Source organism: Penicillium antarcticum (assembly GCF_028974205.1).
Source record: "Penicillium antarcticum strain IBT 31339 chromosome Unknown utg000006l_segment0_segment0, whole genome shotgun sequence".
Taxonomy (NCBI): Eukaryota; Fungi; Ascomycota; class Eurotiomycetes; order Eurotiales; family Aspergillaceae; genus Penicillium; species Penicillium antarcticum.
In genome coordinates this window covers 2,066,071-2,088,971 of record NW_026695304.1, presented here as the reverse complement: position 1 = coordinate 2,088,971, position 22,901 = coordinate 2,066,071, and the positions used below count along the sequence as shown (strand labels likewise).

General features: G+C 49.7%; 10 protein-coding genes across 10 annotated transcripts; 7 read left to right on the top strand and 3 right to left on the bottom strand.

The window, feature by feature from the left end:
• Positions 1-1,040: 1,040 nt before the first annotated feature.
• On the top strand, positions 1,041-2,554 carry cbhC (putative cellobiohydrolase; the record flags this gene model as incomplete). Its single annotated transcript, XM_058464920.1, has 6 exons — positions 1,041-1,267; positions 1,362-1,615; positions 1,681-1,818; positions 1,902-2,159; positions 2,211-2,452; positions 2,510-2,554. The coding sequence occupies 6 exons, from the start codon at positions 1,041-1,043 to the stop codon at positions 2,552-2,554; spliced, it is 1,164 nt and encodes a 387-aa protein (XP_058318773.1).
• A 445-nt stretch (positions 2,555-2,999) lies between these two features.
• N7508_006853 (casein kinase II subunit beta) lies at positions 3,000-4,570 on the top strand (the record flags this gene model as incomplete). Its single annotated transcript, XM_058464919.1, has 3 exons — positions 3,000-3,056; positions 3,774-4,019; positions 4,070-4,570. The coding sequence occupies 3 exons, from the start codon at positions 3,000-3,002 to the stop codon at positions 4,568-4,570; spliced, it is 804 nt and encodes a 267-aa protein (XP_058318772.1).
• Positions 4,571-4,881: 311 nt separating this feature from the next.
• Positions 4,882-5,939, bottom strand: N7508_006852 (arylformamidase; the record flags this gene model as incomplete). Its single annotated transcript, XM_058464918.1, has 2 exons — positions 4,882-5,779; positions 5,839-5,939. 2 exons carry the CDS (start codon positions 5,937-5,939, stop codon positions 4,882-4,884), a joined length of 999 nt encoding a protein of 332 aa, XP_058318771.1.
• Positions 5,940-6,288: 349 nt separating this feature from the next.
• Positions 6,289-7,543, top strand: N7508_006851 (putative eukaryotic translation initiation factor 3 subunit EifCh; the record flags this gene model as incomplete). The annotated part of the gene is made up of 4 exons (XM_058464917.1): positions 6,289-6,296; positions 6,348-6,387; positions 6,444-6,913; positions 6,964-7,543. 4 exons carry the CDS (start codon positions 6,289-6,291, stop codon positions 7,541-7,543), a joined length of 1,098 nt encoding a protein of 365 aa, XP_058318770.1.
• Positions 7,544-7,974: 431 nt separating this feature from the next.
• Positions 7,975-9,161, bottom strand: N7508_006850 (MBL fold metallo-hydrolase; the record flags this gene model as incomplete). Its single annotated transcript, XM_058464916.1, has 3 exons — positions 7,975-8,378; positions 8,444-9,029; positions 9,153-9,161. 3 exons carry the CDS (start codon positions 9,159-9,161, stop codon positions 7,975-7,977), a joined length of 999 nt encoding a protein of 332 aa, XP_058318769.1.
• Positions 9,162-10,068: 907 nt separating this feature from the next.
• Positions 10,069-10,743, top strand: N7508_006849 (uncharacterized protein; the record flags this gene model as incomplete). The annotated part of the gene is made up of 3 exons (XM_058464915.1): positions 10,069-10,081; positions 10,165-10,332; positions 10,412-10,743. 3 exons carry the CDS (start codon positions 10,069-10,071, stop codon positions 10,741-10,743), a joined length of 513 nt encoding a protein of 170 aa, XP_058318768.1.
• Positions 10,744-11,453: 710 nt separating this feature from the next.
• Positions 11,454-12,791, top strand: N7508_006848 (uncharacterized protein; the record flags this gene model as incomplete). The annotated part of the gene is made up of 1 exon (XM_058464914.1): positions 11,454-12,791. The coding sequence occupies one exon, from the start codon at positions 11,454-11,456 to the stop codon at positions 12,789-12,791; it is 1,338 nt and encodes a 445-aa protein (XP_058318767.1).
• Positions 12,792-13,252: 461 nt separating this feature from the next.
• On the top strand, positions 13,253-14,536 carry N7508_006847 (putative mitochondrial carrier protein; the record flags this gene model as incomplete). Its single annotated transcript, XM_058464913.1, has 3 exons — positions 13,253-13,282; positions 13,414-13,603; positions 13,653-14,536. The coding sequence occupies 3 exons, from the start codon at positions 13,253-13,255 to the stop codon at positions 14,534-14,536; spliced, it is 1,104 nt and encodes a 367-aa protein (XP_058318766.1).
• A 387-nt stretch (positions 14,537-14,923) lies between these two features.
• Positions 14,924-15,532, top strand: N7508_006846 (uncharacterized protein; the record flags this gene model as incomplete). Its single annotated transcript, XM_058464912.1, has 1 exon — positions 14,924-15,532. The coding sequence occupies one exon, from the start codon at positions 14,924-14,926 to the stop codon at positions 15,530-15,532; it is 609 nt and encodes a 202-aa protein (XP_058318765.1).
• Positions 15,533-16,641: 1,109 nt separating this feature from the next.
• N7508_006845 (uncharacterized protein) lies at positions 16,642-21,959 on the bottom strand (the record flags this gene model as incomplete). Its single annotated transcript, XM_058464911.1, has 4 exons — positions 16,642-18,012; positions 18,065-18,180; positions 18,239-21,119; positions 21,177-21,959. Coding segments are annotated over 4 exons (5,151 nt in total), but the record flags the coding sequence as incomplete, so codon positions are not given.
• Between the last annotated feature and the right edge of the window lie 942 nt (positions 21,960-22,901).

The window sequence follows — 22,901 nt, the reverse complement described above, 5'->3', positions numbered from 1 at the left end:
TCCTTGATCTTTACGGTTAACTCAGTCATTTCAACACTAGTGCGTGCATTGGGTGAGCAGACACAAGTATGTTACTTGATATGAGCTACCCCTACACTCGTATTGATTTGATGAATTCAGGCTAAGAGACTACTGGAACGGGTAAGCCGTCCTTGGCATACCATTGACCAATCTATATACTTGAAACCCCTATATCCCTTAACCCGTCCACCGCTGGACCCTGCATTAAATTGTATAATGTGCGGGGTCTGAGGTCTGAAGAATGTGGCTGTCAAGAACCGAGCAATGACGTTTTCGCAGCATGTCATTCTGTAAACAGACGGTAAGCCCTGCAACACCGCTGGCAGGGCTATTGTTTCATGCCCAATCACTAATTGGAATCGATTTTTATTATCCTCTAGGCCTCGACAGGTAGATCAAATTCGTCATAGATATCTCTCGAAACGCTCCTACCAGTTCGCGTTATCAAGTAGCTATATATGAATAGCTTTCAGCTTTCTCCTCCGGCTTCCTACCCCTTGTACATACACATCGCATACAACCAAAGAGACCAAATATTAGGAATGTCGTCTGGATTCCCCTCTTATACCTCCCGCGCCCGGTTTGGAGAGGATCGACGAAAAATCCATCCCATTTGGGGACGGAGTATCGATTCCGCATAAGATACTAGGGTCTTCACGCTACCCCAGATTTCTATCCCTTGACCTTCTAGGTAAGTCATACCTGCTGCATGCAGCTTTGACTCCCATACGCCTCTCACAGGGCAGATGTCTATTTAGCCAAATTTTGACATCTCGCAACATGCAGAAATGACTCTTTTAGCAGAGACACTTCTGGTTTCATAGTCAAAAAGCCTGACTTGATGTAGCATGAATTTCGGATTTCGGCTTCTTGTTCCGAGATGGTGTAGATGGTTGATGCTTGGAATGAATATATAAAGGATGAGATATGACGCCTTTATACTCTTCAATAAGATCTAATACAACAAGATCAACAAGATCAACATCTGAGCCACACTTCACAACTGAACTATCACCATTATGCGATACCTCCCTTCAATCGTGCCACTCCTGGCTACAACTGCTGCGGCAGCCGTTATCCAGAATGTTCCACGAGCTACTATAACAGGAAACCCATTCTCAGGCTACCAACTTTACCCAAACAAATACTATGCATCAGAGGTCTCAGCATCAGCCCTACCATCCATGACAGGAGCTGCTGCTGCAGCTGCAAGCAAAGCAGCCCAAGTGCCATCTTTCTTCTGGCTGTATGTACTGCCCTCTCAAAACCAAAATCAAATTGATTCAACACCAATCCTGAAAAAGAATATTCTAACATTCCCTTCTCTTCTCATCTGCCAGGGATACGGCAGACAAAGTCCCAACCATGAGCACCTACCTGGCAGATATAAAAGCCAAAAACGACGCCGGCGCTAGTCCCCCCATCGCGGGCACATTCGTTGTCTACGATCTTCCTGATCGGGACTGTGCCGCTTTGGCTAGTAATGGGGAGTACTCCATTGCTAATGGTGGTGTTGCGAAGTATAAGGCCTATATTGATTCTATCCGGGCTGTTTTGCTTCAGTATTCCGACGTGAGGGCTATCCTAGTTGTCGGTAAGTGATCTAATACTTATTGCCTTTGTGTTTTTGATGTTGATTTTTGACAATTTGCTTTTTAGAGCCTGATAGCTTGGCCAATTTGGTTACCAATATGGCTGTTTCGAAGTGTGCTAATGCGCATGATGCTTATTTGGAATGTACCAATTATGCGGTTACGCAGCTGAATCTGGATAATGTTGCTATGTATCTTGATGCTGGTAAGTCTCATCATGGAGATCCTCCTTTGGGATATAATCAGGCATCGAAATGTATATTGTTGATCTTACTAACCACCACATAGGACACGCGGGATGGCTTGGCTGGGAAGCCAATCTGAGCCCAGCAGCGACACTCTATGCCCAAGTATATAAGACAGCCTCGAAGCCTGCATCTCTCCGAGGACTCGCTACAAACGTTGCTAATTATAATGGCTGGTCTCTGTCTACGTGCCCGTCATATACCTCGGGTGATTCCAACTGTGACGAGAAGAGATATGTGAATGCTCTTGCTCCACTGCTTAAGAATGCAGGCTGGGATGCTCACTTTATCACTGACACTGGTATGTATGTAAGAACACATTTCAAGCGTAAACATTAACATTTCTTCACAGGCCGAAATGGTGTCCAGCCTACCCAGCAAAATGCCTGGGGGGATTGGTGCAATGTTAAAGGCACTGGATTTGGTGTTCGTCCAACTACTAATACTGGTGATGCACTTGAGGATGCGTTTGTCTGGGTGAAGCCTGGCGGCGAGAGTGATGGCACTTCGGATAGTAGCTCTGCTCGCTACGATGCTCACTGCGGTTATAGCGATGCTCTGCAGCCTGCTCCTGAGGCTGGAACGTGGTTCCAGGTAAGTGAAACCTCAAATTGTTCAACGATCTGAACGCGTGCTGATGACTCTACTCAGGCGTACTTTGCTCAGCTTATCGCACACGCGAACCCCTCATTTTGAACGCTAACTCCCTCGGTGCTGTGATTGAGAAGTAGGGGCATAGTATTTTATCTCGTTGTCAATGGAACTCTTTGAAGATTGAAATTCTGTCATAAGTGTAGCAAATGAAGCTCATCCCCAGTTGTGTAATTGTAAAAGGCGGTCGATGCACCCGGCATTATATTGGCAAAATTCCAGACCGCCCACTAGGCGAGGCTATCTCTTGATAACGAGCGGGATACATTTACTCTCTTCAAGTTCAATCTCACAACCCCGCCATTTTTTCGATATAGCAAATTGCGATCCTGGAGACCATCCACGAGGAAATAGTCTCCTGATATACCAGCTGTGCAGGTCTGGGCTTCCCCAGCACCTTGGGCTCCGTGACCCCACCTGTGCTCCCCCCGAACCCGCGCAGAGTGCGAAATAATTCGAGCTACTCCGACTTCAACAACATAACGACATAATGGAGGACTTCAACAGTGAGACGGATAGTGACTACACCAGCTACTGGCGTGACTGGGTAAGTGAAACTTCTTTTTGTTATGGAACCGCGGCTGGGGGCAGACCGCATTGCCGGGTCAGCGCAACGAGCGCATGAGCACATCGTCGCCCTGTTGTGGTAAATGGCGTCCCAAACGGGAAGGCAGCGAGCGTGTGATTTTATGACTCGCCGGTCTCGTTGCGCTCCCCATCAGACGAAACCTTCGCCATTTTGACCGTCTTCGTGTCTTCGTCTCTGCGTCGTTCTCCTGCTCTCACCTCGCTTTCAAATGTGCCTCACCTTCGCCTGAAATAGCCATGGATGCATTGACTCCGACGCCTCCATCGCATCCAACTCCTCCCACCCTCAACCCTTTACTACTTCCTTGCCACCGCCTTTGAGGGATTTGCTCTCCGTCAGCAGCGCTTTGCGGTGGTGGCCTCGGGCAGGGGCCAGCAATGTGCTGCGTCGAGATCTTACATCGGAGTCTTCATGCTGCTATGCGCTGCCTCTGTCCTGGCCGGGATTAGCTGAATAATCAGTAAAGTTGAGGACCACGACGCCTATTGTGCCCGCAATGCCGGCCCTGATGCTCTGGCTTCCAATGGCCTGGACGGTCATGGAGTCGTGGAAATGGCCTGGCGTGGCATCATGAGCGAAAGTGCTTACGATGGCGATGTCGATTACTACCCCGACATCTATGAGAATCGCGACATATGGACGATGAAGATGCTAATGGCAATTGTTTCTGCTCAGTTTGTTTCCTCTCGCGGCAACGAGTATTTCTGTGAAATCGACGAGGACTATCTGACCGATCGTTTCAACCTCACTGGTCTGAACACTGAGGTTTCCTACTACCAATATGCTCTTGACCTTGTGACCGATGTTTTTGACCTCGATGCCGACGATGACCTCCGCGAGCAAATTGAAAAGTCCGCCCGCCACCTTTACGGCTTGGTCCATGCTCGGTACATTGTTACCACCCGCGGTCTTGCTAAAATGGTATGTTCAATTGCAGCCAGATTGAGTGATTATTTGCTAAAATCCACCAGCTTGAGAAGTATAAGAAGAGCGACTTCGGCAAGTGCCCTCGTGTGATGTGCGAGGGTCATGCTTTGCTGCCTGTGGGCCAGTCCGACATCCCCAACCAGAGCACCGTCAAATTGTACTGCCCCAAGTGTGAAGATATCTACAACCCCAAATCCTCCCGCCACGCATCCATCGACGGCGCTTACTTCGGTACCTCCTTCCACTCCATCCTGTTCCAGGTTTACCCCGCCCTCAACCCTGAGAAGAGCGCCCGCCGTTACGAGCCCCGCATTTATGGCTTCAGGGTGCACGCCGCAGCCGCGCTTGCGCGTTACCAGGACGGCAACCGCGAAGATCTGAAGTGGCGTCTTTCCGAGGCCGGCATCAATCACAAGTTTATTGAGGACAGTGACAGCGATGAGGATGCTTTCGAATACGACGAAGAAGTCGAAGCTGTCGAGCCAGCCAAGGCCGAGCGGGTCATCGGGGACGCCGCATCTGGTCGTATGGATATTGGAAACTGATCTGTTATTTCCTGAAGCTGCTACCAATCTTCCATGAGCAAGAGTACGGCGCAATGAGGAATTTCTGATGTCTTCTTTTGAGATGTGTTTACGACGGCGTTGTCAGGCTTGCATGGCCAATCTTCAATGGTTTTTCTTTTTTCTTCGACTTCGCTTGTATCTACATTATTTGTCTAGTCCTTGTCGTGAAGCAGGACTCAATACAACGAAACATCGTTCGATCTGACATGTATTCACGAAATGCGTAGATGCTGAACAGGGGTATTCGCAACTTCAGTGCTGGCTATTTACAATCACCCGGAATACTATAGTTAGTTTGGACCACCAGCCCGAGGAGCCAAGCCCATCGCCTGTAGTTCTTCAAATGCATAGATCACGGCACGAGCAAGCTGATCCCCCTTCTCCCACGCCTCATCATGCTCACCACTGATCGGCAACACTCGGACTCGGCGGTCCTTAGTAGACAACTCATGTACAGGGACTTGAGCCTCGACCTTCTCCCAACGTCCCAGCACCTCCTCCATAGCCTCAACCTGGGTTCCATCAACAAGCTCATCATCCTTGGACTGCGCCAGAACAGCCAGCCGCCCAGATCTCCAGCCACCCTCAACACCCCGCGACCCCGCCATCTGTGCGGGCGAAACTGCATCCCAGAGCAACTCATCGTTTCCAAATGCACCAGCAATGAACTCCAAGTACGCATCGATCCCAGGGTGCATATCGCGCAACCGCCTCAGATCATAGATACCAGCAACACCAACAATAGCAGTCGGCTGCACAGTCAAACGGGGCGGCAACGGACCAGGCGAAGTAGAAATAGGCCCGAGACTGATATCTGCATTATTTATGGCTCCCTTAAATGCCTGCTCACGGTGTCCCGCAACAGCTCCCATAACGGCCTGGAACGCAAGTGTCGCACCGCAACTATGCCCAACAAGAATATAGCGCGCGCCGAAACTAAACGTATTCTGAAGGAAGGCTAGCGCAGCCTCTACATCGCGGATGTGATCTGGGTGCTTCGCATCCCGGTATTCTTTCGGTCCGGTGCTGGTTGGGTCTTGAGGGTGGTTTGGATGTGCGCTTAAACGGTAGGAGATTGATGCGAATCCGGTGATGGGCAGGCCTGGTGTTTTGCGCAAAATCTCTTCCGTTGCTTTAAATGAGTCTGCCGTTACTGTTGGATCGCGCCAGGCGCCGCCGTGGATATAACTGCGCAGAGATTCTGATCAGTTTGCGCTTTTGATTGGGAGGCTCGGGGCCGTGTGTACATCACCCAGTAGCCATCGGTATTGTTCAATTGTGTTACAGAGATATGCTGCAGATCATGGACTCGACCGTAGGTCACAGTCCTTGTAGGTTGGTTCGGCATCTTGGGGGAGGTTTAGGAGATGATGTGCAATGGGGAAGTGGGACGAGATAACAGTTGGGTCGACAGGCTAATGTAACATCCATAATGGAAGAAAGACGAATATCTCTCTATCCAACTTATACAAAACATATTTTATTTACTTCATTCTTATACAAAAATAAACTCAATGCAAAAACGAGGAATGTTGAAATATACATGTATTGCCCCTCGTTCTGGCTGGGGTTCAGTGTATGGTAATACCCTCTCACAGTACTACGCTAAGCCCGAACAGGAATGAATGGCTCCTTTCACACAAACCGATCAAGTCAACCGTCTCAACACAACTGCCCATCTGTTGCAACTCTACACAATGGCCGAGTATGTGAATCATACAGGCACTTTACGATGAAGATACTGACCTGCTTGCAGAACTCCCGCTTCCCTCGCGGCCGTCCAGGTCGAGGCCTTGGTACAGTCCTCCGGCGAAAATCTCCAATCTGCTCCAGAATGCTGATGATACTCCAGGTGGTCATGAAAATCATCAAGCACTGCTCTCAGACCTTCCCTACCACTGCGACCGGCGCCCTTGTGGGTATGGATGTCGACGGTACCCTCGAAATCACGAATACTTTCCCTTTCCCCGTCGTTGAGGTCCCCGCCGAGTCGCACTTTGACAACGCCGCTCCCAACCCCGCCGCCGCCGCTCCCCGGGCTAAAGCTAACGCTGCCTACTCCGGCGAGATGATCCGCATGCTGCGCGAGGTCAACACTGACGCCAACAACGTCGGCTGGTACACCAGCGCCAACATGGGCAACTTTGTGAACATGAACGTGATCGAGAACCAATTCTACTACCAGAGCCAGTTGAACGAGCGCACAGTTGCCCTCGTTCACGACGTCAGCCGCAGTGCTCAGGGCAGCCTCAGCCTCCGCGCTTTCCGTCTGTCATCGAAGTTCATGGCTGGTTTCAAGGAGAACAAGTTCACCTCCGAGGAGTATGTACCACGTCCACGGAGAGGACAATGGAATACTGACAATCCCGCAGCCTGCAAAAATCTAGCATGCGCCACCAAGACATCTTTGACGAGCTCCCCGTCAAGATCCACAATTCGCACCTGATCACCTCTTTCATCCACCAGCTGCAGTGCCCTACCACATCGGCCTCCACTGAGCTTCCTCCTTCCCTGGCCGCCCTCGAGTCCAGCCCCTTCAACAAGACCTCCGCCCTCGCCCCCAACCTTGAAAACATGTCGCTCAGCATCGACCCCTTCCTGGAGAAGAACTGCGATCTCCTTCTGGACAGCATCGAGACCCACAACACCGAGGTCAACAACTACCAGTACTACCAGCGTGTGCTCGGCCGTGAGCAGCAGAAGATCAACAACTGGAAGACGAAGCGCGCCCAGGAGAACGCTACCCGCGCCACCCTCAACCAGCCCCTCCTCCCCGAGGACGAGTGGCAGCGTCTGTTCAAGCTCCCAGCCGAGCCCAGCCGTCTGGAGAGCATGCTCAACACCCGCCAGGTGGACCAGTACGCCCGCCAGGTCGACAGCTTCGTCTCGTCCAGCACGGGCAAGATGTTCGCCATCAAGGGCAACCTTTTGCCCAACGAGGTTTCGAAATAAATATGATGATTTGCAAGGGAAGACACGATGCTTCTGGGATTGCATGACCTTTTTACGGCGTAGGGAGGGAAAATGTTCTCTATTTGGGATGTTAATATGACTTCCTGTTTTTTTCTTCTATCTGTGATGAGCCGATCCGAGTCTCTCTGGATATGTGACTCTGGTGTGTGCATCGTTTTGTATTCAGTCATAGAAGGAAAAATATACTTTTTGATTCCAATATTCAGATATATGTTCTATGAAAAGATATCGACTATTTGATTTTGGGCAAGCTGCTCCGAGATAATAGACAATATCTCCAACCTTCGTGAGATAATGAAAAGAGACTCAACAATCTACTCTCATTCCCTTTCAGTTATACAGAGAAAGTTAAACAGTAAATCATTCACCAATCTATACCAAAAAAAAAAAAAAAAAAAAAAAAAACCTAACTACCACTCCCCACCAACTAAAGGAACACGCAAAAACCGAAACCCAGACTCCTCAACCCCAGGCAACCTCCCAGCCCGAATATTAACCTGCAAAGATTGATGCAACAATCGGGGGGCCTTAAGTCCACTATCCCTCTCCCTCCTCAAAGCAACAAACTCCTCCTCACAAATCCCCTCCTTAAGATGCTTGTTCAACCTCTTATGATCGCGCACACTGATCCAAGGTACAGGCTCATTCCGTCCTTCAGGCGGGTAATCATGTCCCGTCCAGATCTTATAGTGATCTGGTAAACTGAGCAGTTTGCGCCCTGATGCGTACAAATCTCGCGCCGAGCCGCCAGGGAAGTCGCAGCGGGCTGTTCCTATATCTGTGTGGAAGAGGCTGTCGCCGCAGAAGAGGTTTTCTGGGGAATTTGTTAGTATTTGTAAACCAATAACGGGTTTGCGGGGACTTTTATCTCCTACTTACCCCCAATCATATATCCCAAATGGTCAGGCGTATGACCAGGAAGATGAACAGCCTTCGCCTTCAACTCCCCAATGGAAAATACCTCGTCGTCATCGAAGAGTCTATCGAAAACGCGGACATATTCTTTTTCTGGGACGCCGTACCGCTTGGCAAATAGCGTCTGGACCTGCTCGATGCGTTTGCCGATACAAACGGGAGGTTTGAAACCTTGCTCTTTTGCAAGGCGGGCTTGGAGATAGGCTGCTGCACTGAGGTGATCTGCGTGGGCGTGTGTTTCGAGGATTTTGTCGATTTTATAGCCCTTGTCTTTGATTTTTGATAGGATATCGTCTGCTGTCGAGGTTGTTATGACTTGGGTTGCTGGGTCGTAGTTTAGGACTGGGTCGATTATTACTGCTTTGTCGGTTTTTGGGTCGGATACCAGGTATTGCCATGTTCCGGATGTTTCTTCGAATAGCTCGTGGATTGTTGGATTTGGTGGTGTTGCTGTTGTGGATGCAGCTCGAGTGTATGGGCTTGGTTGATTGTGTGACAAGGGCTGTTGGTTCAATTTTTGAATTGGGTTGGCTGTTGAATGTATGGCCCTCTGGGTAAAGAGTGTATCTCTTGGTGTTCTTGTTATCGAGGCTGCGGCTATGGCCTTTCGGTGAAGTAGACGCAGTGGTCTATAGCCGGATAGCCGCGAAGCCTGATGGGATGTACTGCATACCCTATGCATAATTGGTCTCATGTGTCCTGTCATGTTAGATGAATGTCAATAGGCATTCATGATTTGGCAAGTTTAAATATTGAAATAGTGAATGACATCAAAGTCCTGGGCTCTCTCATTCAAATCAAGATGTGTCATCAAAGGTCGCCGACTCGGTGAGCAAGGTCGGCGAACATTCGGCGATTGATATGAAAGTCACTTCAGATGATTTACAGTCCCCCGTGTGGCAATTCCCCGGAATTACGTTATTCTACAACTCCGTTGAACTCCGTTGATGTGTCGTTACTTTGGATGGACCGGAAACGGCCTGGTCTCGGGCCGCATTTCTCCGAACTATTCAGTTGCTGTTAGTACTTAAGGCATTAAAACTACATACTTAAGACCTCTTCTCGAAAAAATTCTGTGGTACCTTGAGGCAATGTATTTGGCGAGCTCACAACAATGTGCCCTATCATGCAGCCCATCCGTGCTTGTTCTATTTCCTTCACCCCCTTAATACCTGGTCCTGATCAATATAAAATAATGAGAGTACTATATGTATTCATATAGCATTTACTTTGCATATTTCTCAATCTCCGAAACTATAAACACAAAACAACCAAATCCTGACGAAATGAAAGGGTCAGCAAATTAGAGCACAGCCACAATTTTGTAGCTGTCAAGAGCCAAGATAAGATGCGGAAAAAGACCCATTTATATTGCAGCTGACCAATTGGATCTCATTTGTGACGCATCAAAGATCAAAACAAAATGAAAAGCAGCTGAGAAACTGACAAAAAGAGGAAAGTATACTTGACAAGGGGTATCACGTGGGGATGAACGGGCTTGACTGCGCAACTTCACTTCTCTTCTTTCCGCATTCTCTGCTCTTTCCTAGATACTTCCATTCCATCACGTTTCAAACACATCCATCGAAATGCCTGGTGTTCGTAAGTTTTTCTGTCGCCATATACAGAGGATCGACCCTGAACCTGGCATCCTACACCCGAAACGTGATACTGACATTCCCCAGCCCCTGACGCGCTTGAGCAGGTGAAGAAGGGATTCAAGCGATTCTTCAGTCGCAAGAAGAACAAGAAGCCCGCCAAAACATCTGAGCCTGCTGCAGCTGCCCCAGTAGCTGGTGAGGCGGCCGCTGCAAAGCCCACCGGCCCCACTGCCACCCCGGAAACTGCCCCTGGTATGATGACACTTCTTGTCCTAAACTTCTCCCACTTTGATCTTTTTTTGCACCAATCCTAACAGATTTACCGGTCAAGACACTGCTAAGCCAGCTGAGACAACCCCTGCCGCCCCCGCAGATACCACTGCTGCTAAGCCAGAGGCCGAGGCGCCTGCTGCCCAACCTGAAGCCCCTGCTGCTAAGCCCGAGGCTGCTGCTCAGCCTGAAGCTACCCCTGAAGCCCCTGCTGCACCTAATCCCGAGGCTGAGGTCCCTGCTGCTCTACCTAAAGCTACCCCCGAAGCTCCCGCTGCTCCAGCCGAAGTTCCTGCTGCTAAGGCAGAGGAACCTGCCAAGACTGGTAATCGAATCCCCCAGCGCCACGAAGCAAAGAGTAATACTAATGGTGATGTTAGATTCCCCCACTAAGTAAAGTTGTGCTTTGGAAATTGAAATTACTAGCACATAAATGCTCGGTCAGGAACAGCTCTGGCATTGATTCGATCTTGAGGACATACCACTTCAGGATGCTAACTTTACATAATTACCTTTGATACCTTGATATACCAATTTCATAATACTTTTGCGTTTACAAACATATTCAATTTACAAGCATCAGATATGTTAGAAAGCCATATTCACTGGTAGAACCACTCAAGCTACTAAAGCATTGGCCGCCAGCATCCAAGGGTCTGGGTTCTATTTTGATAGGCTTTCAGATTTGTGCCAGTCTTGATGCTAGTTGCTATCTGGGCCAGTATCTACAGTATCTACCGCAGTGGTTTCAGTCCCCGATGCCTTAGGAACTTGGACGATTTAGAACGCTTCTTTCTTACTTCCACGTGACACAAAGGGACCTTGATTGTATAATTATGAATAATATCCGCATGTGAGATTTCTCCAATCTACAGCCAGTCGGCGACAAGAAAACCAACCGCTTAAATTGCTCATTAGAAACACGGTGACTATGACGTGAGAAGTGGCATGTTGTAGAAAATGAAGCCCGAATGCGGTGGATCGGCGATCAACCGTGACCCCGATGTCGGACTGGGTTAATCCGAATTCCGGTGATCACGACATCAAGCTGTTCTTGATCTCAAACCTTTTTTTGTTGGATAGCTTCATCTGATCAATTCAAAATGTTTCAAAGTCGTGTTTCATTAGCAGCTCGCGCTGCCCAGCGCTCAATTGCTCCTCAGTCGAGGGGCCTTGCGACTGCATCCCCCGTCAGTTCCGCTGCCCGCAACCACAAGATTGTAGTGGTGGGCGGTGGTAGTGCTGGTATTTCTATCAGCCACCAGCTCCTCCACTCCGGTAAATTCGCACAAGATGACATCGCCGTCATTGATCCTGCCCAATGGCACCACTATCAGCCCGGTTGGACTCTTGTTGGCGGCGGTCTCAAGAACAAAGAGGACCTACGTCAGCCCATGAACAGCTTGGTCGACCCCAAGTTCAAGTTCTACAACCAATCCGTGGGCTCCTTCGCCCCTGCTGATAACGCTATTACCCTCGAGAACGGCGACAAGCTTAGTTACGAGCAACTTGTCGTCGTGCCCGGAATCAGCATCAACTACGGCGAAATCAAAGGTCTTCCCGAGGCGCTCGCCGACCGAAACTCGACCGTGTCCTCCATCTACAGCTATGACACCTGCGACAAGGTCTTCCGCACAGTCGAAACCCTCCAGGAGGGCAAGGCCATCTTCACCCAGCCCGCCGGCGTCATCAAGTGTGCCGGTGCTCCCCAGAAGGCCATGTGGCTCGCATTGGACCACTGGAAGCGTGCTGGTCTCTACAACCCCGCCAAGCCCGCTGAATCTCCCATCAAGATCAGCTATGCTACCGGTCTCCCCGTGATGTTCGGTGTGCCCAAGTACAACGCCATCCTCGAGCAGATGCGCAAGGACCGCGGCGTCGAGGGACTCTTCCAGCACGATCTAGTTGCCGTTGACGGCAAGTCTGCTGTTTTCGCCACTCCCAACGGAGAGGTCGTCAAGCCCTTCGACCTATTGCACGTTTCGCCTAAGATGGGCGCCCACGCCTTCGTTAAGAACAGCCCTCTGGCCAACGAGATGGGTATGGTCGATGTCCACGAAAACACCACCCAACACAAGAAGTTTGCCAACGTCTGGTCCGTTGGTGATGCCTCCAGTCTGCCCACATCCAAGACCGCTGCCGCTGTCACCTCCGAGGCTCCCGTCCTCGTCCGCAACCTCCTGCAGAGCATGGAGGGCAAGGAGCTTGATGCTTCTTATGACGGATACACCTCGTGCCCTCTCCTGACTGAGTACGGCAAGGTTCTTCTTGCTGAATTCAAGTACGGTGGTGAGCCTAAGGAGACCTTTGGCAATTGGTTCGGTATTGACCAGGGTAAGCCCCGTCGTGCCTTCTACCACTTGAAGAAGGACTTCTTCCCCTGGGTTTACCAGAACTACATGGTTAAGGGTCACTGGGGTGGTCCTAACGGATGGAAATGAATTATAGAGTAAAGATTGTGTAATATAGATTGAATTGGGATGTAGCGATACCCTGACTGTTAAGCATAAGGGGTTAGAACAATATTTAAAGAACACAAGAATGATAAATATGAACATACAATAGGATCCTAAATGTGTACATGGTGCTATGAAGCATGTACAGTTTCTATACGAAGGGCCTCGAAGCAACCTGTCGCCCGACTATAACCTCTTTATTCACACCTTTTTTTGTCCCTTAATATTGTCTCGTACTTATTGTATAACTTATATCAAGATTGAGGTACGAAAGTACCTATGACCCCCTGTAGTCTATCGTAGTGAGATAGAACATGTCGATGATATCATCGCTCATCATAACCCTACAAGCATGGACAATCTTGGCCAGTGACTTTTACACTTATTATATATGCGCCACCATTTCTTTATACGTGCTCTATAGACTTTCCCTTCACTCTTTAATCATGTACAACAGCCATACCGATATCTGGGTGGTAAGTGTCACCCCATCAATCCATATATCTAGTGAGCCTTACAGTTATATGTATACGGCCAACGCCAATTTTTGAAACCACATACGTCAAAGCCATCTAAAGCAGCTTACTGATGTTGTATAATAAACCAGGCAGGCGCATTTGCAGCAGTAGTCGTCGACTTCATCGTCTACCCCTTCGACACACTCAAAACCCGCATCCAATCACCAAACTACGAGAAAGTATTCAAAGATGCACGCACAGGAGCAATAAAACGCCAAATATTATTCAAAGGTCTTTACCAAGGAGTCTGGAGTGTTGTGTTCTCAACAATACCTGCCTGTATGTATTATTTTACCTCAAAAGAGACCACAGCGCTAACTCATTCCAGCCGGTGCATTTTTCACAACATACGAAACGGTAAAGAGCATTCTACACAATTCATCTAAATCAAACCAGAACAGAAATCTATCAGGGGCAGATGGGACTCTGAACAAATTCCATCTCCCATTCACTCATTCACTCCCAACACCTATAATGCACGGCATCGCATCTTCAACCGGCGAGATGGTATCATGTCTCATGCTCACGCCAGCAGAAGTCTTAAAGCAGAATGCACAGATGATCAACCAATCTCAATCACACAATAAAAACACAGGGGATAAATCAGCAATGCGTCAAGTCCTCTCAAAATTCAGACACCACCCCTGGCGTCTCTGGAGTGGATATACCGCACTAGTCAGTCGCAATTTACCAACAACAGCCATCCAGTTCCCAATATTTGAATTTGTTCGTTCGCGATTAATCGATCGGCGACGACGACGGAAAGCGGAATCTGCTCGCCGAACTGGGTCGCGTCGTGGTAATGATACGATAGAGGCGGGACAGTCAGATCAATTGATTGAAAGGGCTGGATTGACGGGTCTTGCGGCGGCTATTTCGGGGACTATTGCTTCGACTGTTACTACGCCTATTGATGTTGTTAAGACTAGGGTTATGCTTTCGGCTAGTGAGGGCCATTTGTCGGGATCTCAAAACGAGACTAGGGAGAAGAACAAAGCTGCGCGTGATAAAGGGCCTTTTGCTGTTGGGAGGGATATTCTACGCAATGAAGGTGCTCGCGGGTTGTTTAAGGGAGGGTTGATTCGGGCCGGGTGGACGGCTATTGCTTTAGGGCTTTACCTGAGTCTTTATGAGGGTGGAAGGTTTTGGCTTGAGAAGAGGCGAATGGAGAGGGATGGGATTGGGAGGGATGAGGGTGGGCAGGTGGTTTGATATAAGATGGTCTTTTCGCGTTGATTATATACGACCAAGAACAGATATATTGCTATTGATTACCAACTTGGAAGGCTACTGGTCTCTTTCAGAGCGAGAAACTATGGCTTTGCATAGAGATGAGGATTGTCTTTGTTTTCAAAGACCGTTGAGCCGTTTTAGTGGGACAATGAGGTTATGTTCATGCCGAAAAGGCATTGTGCCACATTGTCTTGAGAAGTCTTGGATAAAGGATACAAAGAGTAAAAGATTCAAAAACCACAGCAACCTATAATCGAAGATCTTGAGTACAAATACCATCGGTACTACCCTGAAGATAACTTCCGCTCAAGATATCATCTTCCAAACACTTAATCAAAAATACATACATCTCAAACAACATACAATATGTCCCCAACCAGATTCTCCCCAGCCAACCCACCATGGCGGAAGAACGACACGGACAGTGATGAAGGCTATGAAGCTGATGACGAGTCCGGAAAGTCACAAGCCACTGCCACTGCCTTCACAAACCCACCAGAAGAGATTCGAGGAGTATTCTACTTCAAAGTCCATCGGGAATGCAGCAAACTACCCAGTTCATCTGGAAAGGTAAGCCAATGGATAGACTCCTCCTACTTCATATGGAACATGTGCGCTACACTAGCAGACTCCAGTACCGATCCAGAATGGACAAAGGCATTCGAACTTTGGCGACCTACATGGGATCAGATCCAAGAGGAATTACAGGCATCTGAGGATACCGAATTTCCTGTTAAGATCCCCCTCGCGCCAGTTAAGCTGGCATCTGTTCAACCAGGTAATACAAGCCCGAGAGGCATTGAGGATGAGGACTGGGTCATTGAGATTGAACAGGACGGTGATGATGATGCTATGCTATATGATAACCAGGATATCTGGGCTCTTTGGCAACGTGTTATTGCGTCGCCTGTGGGCTCTACTCATGCTTTTCATGTTACTCTTCAGGATACTGCGAGGATTTGTCCTAGATCATGATTAGTGAGATAAGTCTCATGTTTTCTTTTCTTATGTTTTAGTTTGAGTAGACTAGAGACCTTGCTAATAAAAGTTGCTTCTCTCTCTCTCTTTCAAGGCATAGACACTGTGATACAGATCAGAATGTAGTAAGGATATGATACCGACCTTGAGATCTATAAACCACTCAGTCCAGTAGCGGAGCTCCACTTTCTTGTAAGTCTAGTTAGCTGACAGCAAAAAACGATTGAAATGACTATCAGTTACAAACATTCATTTATAAATTCCTAGCCAACTTCATAAGTTATAATTTCCCGAGCCTATCGCTATTATTGTCGTATTTGCCCTAATTTGCAAAGATTTGAGTCTGAAGACCCTGGTAGTCGAACAAATGGCTTCCTAGTAGTAAAAGACGACAAACTAAAGTGATAAGCTACACTTATATAGAAATTAAAGTCATTCCTACAAAATATTAAGCAAGGGAGGACCACGAGCCGAAAACAGTGGAGATATATCTTTTTTTTAGGCATTGAGCACGGTAGTTGATAAAATCAAAAATCAGAAATGACCGTATTATGGCCAGTGTGACCGAGTGGTTTAAGGTGCCAGATTTAAGATTCTCAAAGAATAAAACCCTGGTGGGGCAACCCGCGCGAGTTCGAACCTCGTCGCTGGCATTTTTTTTTAATCTTCAGACGTATTTTTTATATACTGAAGCCGATGGTACTTTTCTGGTTCTCATATAATATTCAATTATAGTCTTACTATATGACAGCTAGAAACAAGATAAATATGTCATATTACCTTAGTGACTAATTAGCTAAAACCTCATATGCTTGCTGTCTCGTAAATCTAAGAATTCGCATTTTATTGTTCAACATGTCAATACAAGTAACAGATCATCCACTAAATAGAGAAAAATAGAATAAAATTGTCCGTTTTCACGTACTGAGTCATAGTATCATATCATATCTGTCGTCACGTCCTGTCCATCTGCATATCCACAGATCTCGCATACAAACGAACCCAAACAAACGCTATAAGCAATATACAAAAGAACAAACATAACACAAAATTGCCACCAAACAGCAAAGCATCAAATACAAACAACCGCCAACTTTTTTTATAGGTTAAAAGGTCGTCAGTTTCCGGAACCAGCTCGACTTCCCTTTAGCAGCCGAACTAGGCGGAGCACCCTGCCGACTCCCAGGCTGCGATCTCATACCACGATCACGCTCATAATCACCACTGCCAGAGCTACTTTTCACACCCTCTCGACGGGAGTCCCGTCTCCGAGAACGGGCATCATCGACCTCTTCGTCGGGGTACTTTGCACGACGACGAGCTTTTCGGCGAGCAGCGCGACGAGCCTCCTCATCCGACGAGAGGGAATGGCCGTTTCCGTTTTCATTGGTCGCACCGGCAGGAGGCATGTCAATGACAGTAGGCATAATCGGCGGCGGCTCTGGTGGCTCGTCAGCTTGAGAATAGACCCACGAGGAGGTCTTGTTCTTGCCCGCGCCTGGTTTCATAGGAGTCGGCCGATGTGACTCCTCGGGCTCAGGTGCAGCCCTGGACTTGCGACGACGGGCTTTGGGGTCTTCGGGTACTCGCGAGCTACGACCTCCTCGACGATCTACGATCTCCCGTTCGTCTGGGAGGACTTCGTCGGGATATCGTTCTTCGACGCGGGAGCGACGGCGGCTGGCTTTTGCGGCTAGCATTTCTTCTTCGCGTAGTCGTCGTCGTTCGCGTCGCTCGGCTGCCTTCGCTTCGGCGGCGGCTTCGGCTTCTCGGGCTTCGGCTTCTCGGGCTGCCTGTTCTTCTCTTGCTGCTTGTTCTTCTCGGGCCCGACGTTCCTCGCGGGCTGCTCGTCGAGCTCGTTTCTCTTCTTGGCGGCGCTCTTCTTCCTCTTCTTCACGGGCACGCTGTTCACGTGCTCGTTCTTTTCTTCTTGCCCGTCGCTCTTCTGCTTCCCGGGCTTCGTTTTCACGCGCGATCTCTCGCGCATTCTCGCGTGCGCTTTCGCGTGCGTCCGAGGGTGCCTGTCGAGATGCTCGCTTTGCCTTACGTGCTGCCCTGCGAGCTTCAGCGTCTTCTGCTTCAGTACCTGCACCTCCAACTCCGCCAGCGGCATCCGTGACAAATCCTTCGGCATCGGTGTCTGGTCTGACAGAACCTCTGCGTCGATCATCGCGTCGTAATTTACGGGCTGTTTCACGCTCTGTTTCTGTAGCATATCTCCCGTCATCATCTCGATATGAGCGTGATTTCTTCCTTTCCGGCATTTCCGGCCTGGTACTCTTCCTGAAAGAGCCGATCAGTCCCATGATACCACCTGTCTCTGGTTTCTTAGGTGTCGTGTTGGAACGCTTAAGACGGCGTTCTCTTGGGGGTGCGTCGGCCATATCGTCAGCCCCTGATAAGACGTCTGGAGGTGGCTGTGCTTGTTCTGCGTCGACGATTACTCCGTCATCTTCCTCATCTGGCTTGGCGCGGGGCTGATTACTATCGTTAATACCAACTCGATAAGCTGAATGATTGTTCACGGACCTGTCTCTTTGACTTGCGTTTCGAGCGACTGGAGTCTTCTTTCGGTGAATGGCCCTCTGCGTCCTCTTTGTCAACCATTACAAGGTCGTCGTCCTCGATTGCGTATGGATCCCGAGCTGTTAAATACATTGTAAGCAAAACGACACAACTGGAGGCTGACACAAAAAGACAAACCTGATTTCCGCCTCTCAGTGCGTGGTCTCTCACGACGAGACTTGGAAGCGTTAACACCCATCAACTTGGCTGCCTTATCAGCAACGTCTGGCTTCTCATCAGGAGGTGGAGTGGGCATAGAAGCCTTGTCCTCTTCAACGGATGGACGCCTGGAGACCGGTTTGGAAGAAGATCCATGCTTCCGAGTCGATTTGCTTCGAGATTGGGGTGTCCCCAGAACCATGTTGGCCAAAGCCACGCTACGCTGATTCTTTGAAGAACGAGCCTCGCGCTCTCGGTGTTTCTCGCGGTCAGATGAGGATTTCTCGACTTCTGGGTCAGCTTCTTTTGGTCGAGATTTACTCGACTTGGTTCGCATCGCTGCGGAGGGAGACCGCTCTCGAGTTGACTCTTTCTTCCTTGGCTTTTCTGGTTCCTCTTGGACCTTTGGCTCCTTGAGTTCCTTTGGCTCCTTGGTCTCCTTCTTGCTGGATTTCTTGGGCGGCGGAGCGGCTCCCCAGAAGCCCCAAGATGAGGTGGTCGTGCGCTCCACGCGGGCTCGGTCCTTCTTGGACGCCTTTGGTGGCTCCTCCGGTGGAGGCGTGGGAGGGGCATCTTTGGCCTCTTCCACTGGCTCCTCAGGCTCTGGCTCTGGTTCAGCCTCTGGCGCTGGCTCGGCTTCGAGCTCAGGTTCAGGCTCCTGCTCTGGCTCAGCTTCAGGCACAGGTGGTTCCTCTGGCGGTGGCGGGGGAGTTGGGGGCTTAGCAGCAGCGGCTGCTGCTTGCAGTTTTTTGTACTTCTTGAGTTCCTTTTTTGACATCTTGGAAAGGTCAGGCTCCGGTGCTAGCTCGGGGACTGGTTCAGGTTCTGGCTCGGGCTTAGGCTCAGGTTCTGGCTCTGGTTCTGGCTCTGGTTCAGGTTCGGGTTCAGGTTCGGGATCATCACCAAAGTCTGGGAAGCTTCCTGGAACTGAATCCTTGGACTTTGACTTTGACTTGCTCTTCTTCGTTGGCTCCGGTTCTGGCTCCGGTTCAGGTTCAGGCTCTGGCTCAGGCTCGGGCTCAGGAGCTGGCTCGACCTTCTTCTCTTTACTTTTGCTTTTACCGGCCTTTTCCTCTTTAAGCTTGTCTTTCTTAGCTTGCTCCAAAGCCTTGATACGCTCAGCAACGCTGAGTTTCTTGGACTTGGAGCTCTTCTCCGGCGGAGGAGGTTCTTCCTTCATAGGTTCAGGTTTAACCTCGGGTTCAGGTTCAGGTTCAGGCTCAGGCTCTGGTTCTGGTTCTGGTTCTGGCTCCGGTTCAGGATCTGCTGGGGGGTCATCACCAACGTCGATCAGTAGATCTTCCTCAATGGGCTCAGGCTCCTTCTTTTCCTCCTTGGTCTTCTTCGTCGATTTCGATTTGCTCGTTGAAGTACCTGTTAAAGTTGACCAGAAACTCTTGGATGTCTTTTCTTCCTTGGGTGACTCGATAGCCTTAGTCTTCTTTGAGCTCTTGGTCTTCGGAGCCAGCTCTGCCCATATATCATCGCCATTATCACCCATAGCCTCAGGCTCAGGAGTCAAGCCCTGCGCAGGAGGGGTTGGTGCAGGTGGAGGAGGTTCTTCGATATCCTTGCCTTTCTTTTTCTTTTTCTTCTCTTTGGTGACGCCCCATCCCCAGCCGTCATCTTCAGCTGGTTTCTCAGGTTCCGGCTCCGGTGCTGGCTCCGGTTCAGGTTCAGGTTCAGGTTCAGGTTCAGGCTCCGGTTCAGGTTCAGGTTCAGGTTCAGGTTCAGGCTCAGGCTCTGGTTCGGGTTCGGGCTCAGGTTCCGGAGCTGGTGGTTCCTCGGGCTTATCAGATGGAAGTTCAAAGTCCTTGCCCGGTATGGGTAGACCCTTTCGTATCAATTGCTTTTCTCGCTTCTTACGTTCCTTGGAGGAAAGGTCCTTCCAACCTTCGTATAGAGGATCGTCATGAACTGGTTTCTCCGGCTCTGGCTCAGGTTCAGGTTCCGGCTCGGGTTCAGGTTCGGGCTCAGGCTCCGGTTCGGGTTCAGGTTCGGGTTCGGGTTCTGGCTCGACTTTGCCCTTCTTTTTCTTCTTGTCCTTCGTGGAAACGCCCCACGAGAAACCAACATCCGCAACAGGTTCTGGCTCGGGCTCAGGTTCTGGTTCCTTGGACTTCTTGTCTTTTTTCTTGACCGTTGTGCCCCATCCACCCATCCAGTCATCTGCCGGCGGAGGATCTGGAGCTGGCTCTGGGTCAGCTAAAAGGTCGATTTTCTTCTTGTCCTTCGACTTGGACCCAGAGAAGCTCCAGTCATTTTCTGGCTCAGGAGACTTCTCAGGCTCAGGGACCACTTCTTCAGCGGCTTGTGCTTCAACTTGTTCAGCTGCCAATTTTGCCATAGCTTCATCCTCATCTTTCCACTTCTTCTCCATCTCTTTCTTCGCCTTGCGTTGTTCCTTCTTGGACATGTTCAGGTACCATGCTTCCTGTGTGAAGTCGGGTCTGACCGGAGGAGCTGGAGGAGCTGGAGGAGCTGGAGGGGGTGGAGGAGGCACGGGCTCAGGTTCGGGCTCAGGTTCAACTTTGCCTTTCTTTTTCTTGTCTTTGGTCGAGACATCCCAGCCTCCTCCCCAATCGTCCTCTTGCTTCTCAGGGGGAGCGTCCAAGTCACCAAAATCGAACCCGCCAGCGGTTTTCGAAGACTTCTTTTTCGTGGCACCCCAAGGATTGTTATCTTCTTTGGGAGGCTCATCGAGATCAAGCTTACCGCCGGTATTCCAGTCTTTGCCCCAGCCCCCAAAACTGAATCCAGTTCCGCCAGTCTTGGGGGCCGCAGTTTCAAAGTTCAAGTCCAGCTGCGGTGCGCCGCCGTCCAAACTTACATCCTGAAAACCTCCAGGGGGTCCTTCATCCTGTTTTCCTATTTAGAGGAGAAGTCCAGCTTGACATGGAAGACCAGGAACTCTTACCTTGCTCTTCTTCTTCTTCCCCACGGTGTTGAACCCAGCCCAGGAGTCATCACCACCATCGTCCTCAGCCCAGCTGAGATCCTTGGCAGCAGACGCTTCGGCGGCTTTCCTTTCTTCCTCCTCCTTCGCGAGTTTCTCGGCCTCTTCCTCCTCCTGCTTCTTCTTCTTGTCCTTTTTGTTCCCGCTCACATTCCAATCATTCCAGTCATCACCCCCGTCACCGCCATCTCCGGCACCACCTGCATCACCAGCGCCACCACCGTCACCTTCTCCGTCACCCCCTCCATCCCCATTGGGCGGCTCGTCCGCTGGAGGATCGGAGCCAGCAGGCGGAGACGGAGGTGGAGCGGCTTTCTTCGCCGCAGGCTTTTTCTTCTTGTGTTCCCTTACACCAGTCAGTTCCTCAAAATCAATATGAACATCCAACATGCGATCTTTCAGCAATGCAAACGATGTCGTAGGCGATTTATCTCTCGCGGTCCGCGGCGCAGAAGAAATAACAGAACGTCTGCGCTGCGCGAGCGGGGGAAGCGCAGAGTATTCGGGAGGAAGATCATGAATCACATCGTCGTAGGCAGGCGGCTGGTCGTGCAATAGTGGCTCTGGGGCGCGCGAACTCAATTGGGCCCCTAGATCAAATTTCCGAGGACCAAAATTCACCCCCAGAACAAATGTAGCCCAGACATCATCAACAACTCTCTCCACCTCCTTTTGCAGGTCCGCAGTGTTGTATGCGACATCCTCCAGACTGTGAATCTTCCCCGCGCCTGCTTGATAAGACCCCTCTGTAATAATATCCATATCGAAATCACATGCGATTACACACCAATCACAGATCTGTCAACTTCGCGATATTGAGTGCGAACGCATCGGGGTTTGGTGTACTCGAGTCCCGGCGGGGGATGGACCCCAAATCGGCAAACAGGCGGGGCGAGGATAGTATCAGGTCGCGAAGTGGCACGATGCGCAAAGGGGTGTTCGATGTCCGGCTAGATTTGTCGACAGGTCGAAAGTTAAAGCGTCAGATCAAACAAAACAAAAAGAGCAAATAACCTCCCCTGCACGACCGGCGCGAGTTCAGGTGCTTGTTTCGGGCGTGGGATAAGACGTATATGCGAGCTGAGAAAAATTAGAGACAACACAGAGGTGTGAGTATTGTATGAGTATAGGAGTCAAGGTAAGAAAGGGAAAAGTTGAGGGATCAGCTGGAGGCAGGGATGAAAGTAGTTGGGGCGGTGGAGTGAAGATCATCTCATGCCTCGGGGGAGTTGTCGATTTCGATTCCCGATTTAATTGGGATATTGGGATCTTACCCTTCTATAACTTGCTATGAGAATAGCAGATACCATAGCAATAGTCAAACAAGGATTCCAACAGTCAAAAGACTTGACAATAGAGAGATGGCTGGGATGAACGGGATCACCGTTTAACTTTTTTCGGCTCCAATGCTTTGGCTTACATTCTGCATGGCATACTATAGGCGCAGACTGTGATATCCATGCAGTCTGACTGTCCTATCGATCGTCAGAGTCCCCCTCCATCAGCACTGCAGATGAACAAGTACATAAACATAACCAGCCACTTTAGTTCCAGCATCGCATCCAATTTCCACTACACCGCAACCATGGCGCGACCCTCTTCATCCATGGATCACTCGAGAATAGACTGTTTGGTTCCGTGGATGCCCAACCAGCGGGTTTACCCGTCTGCAAAGAAGAAACAAAC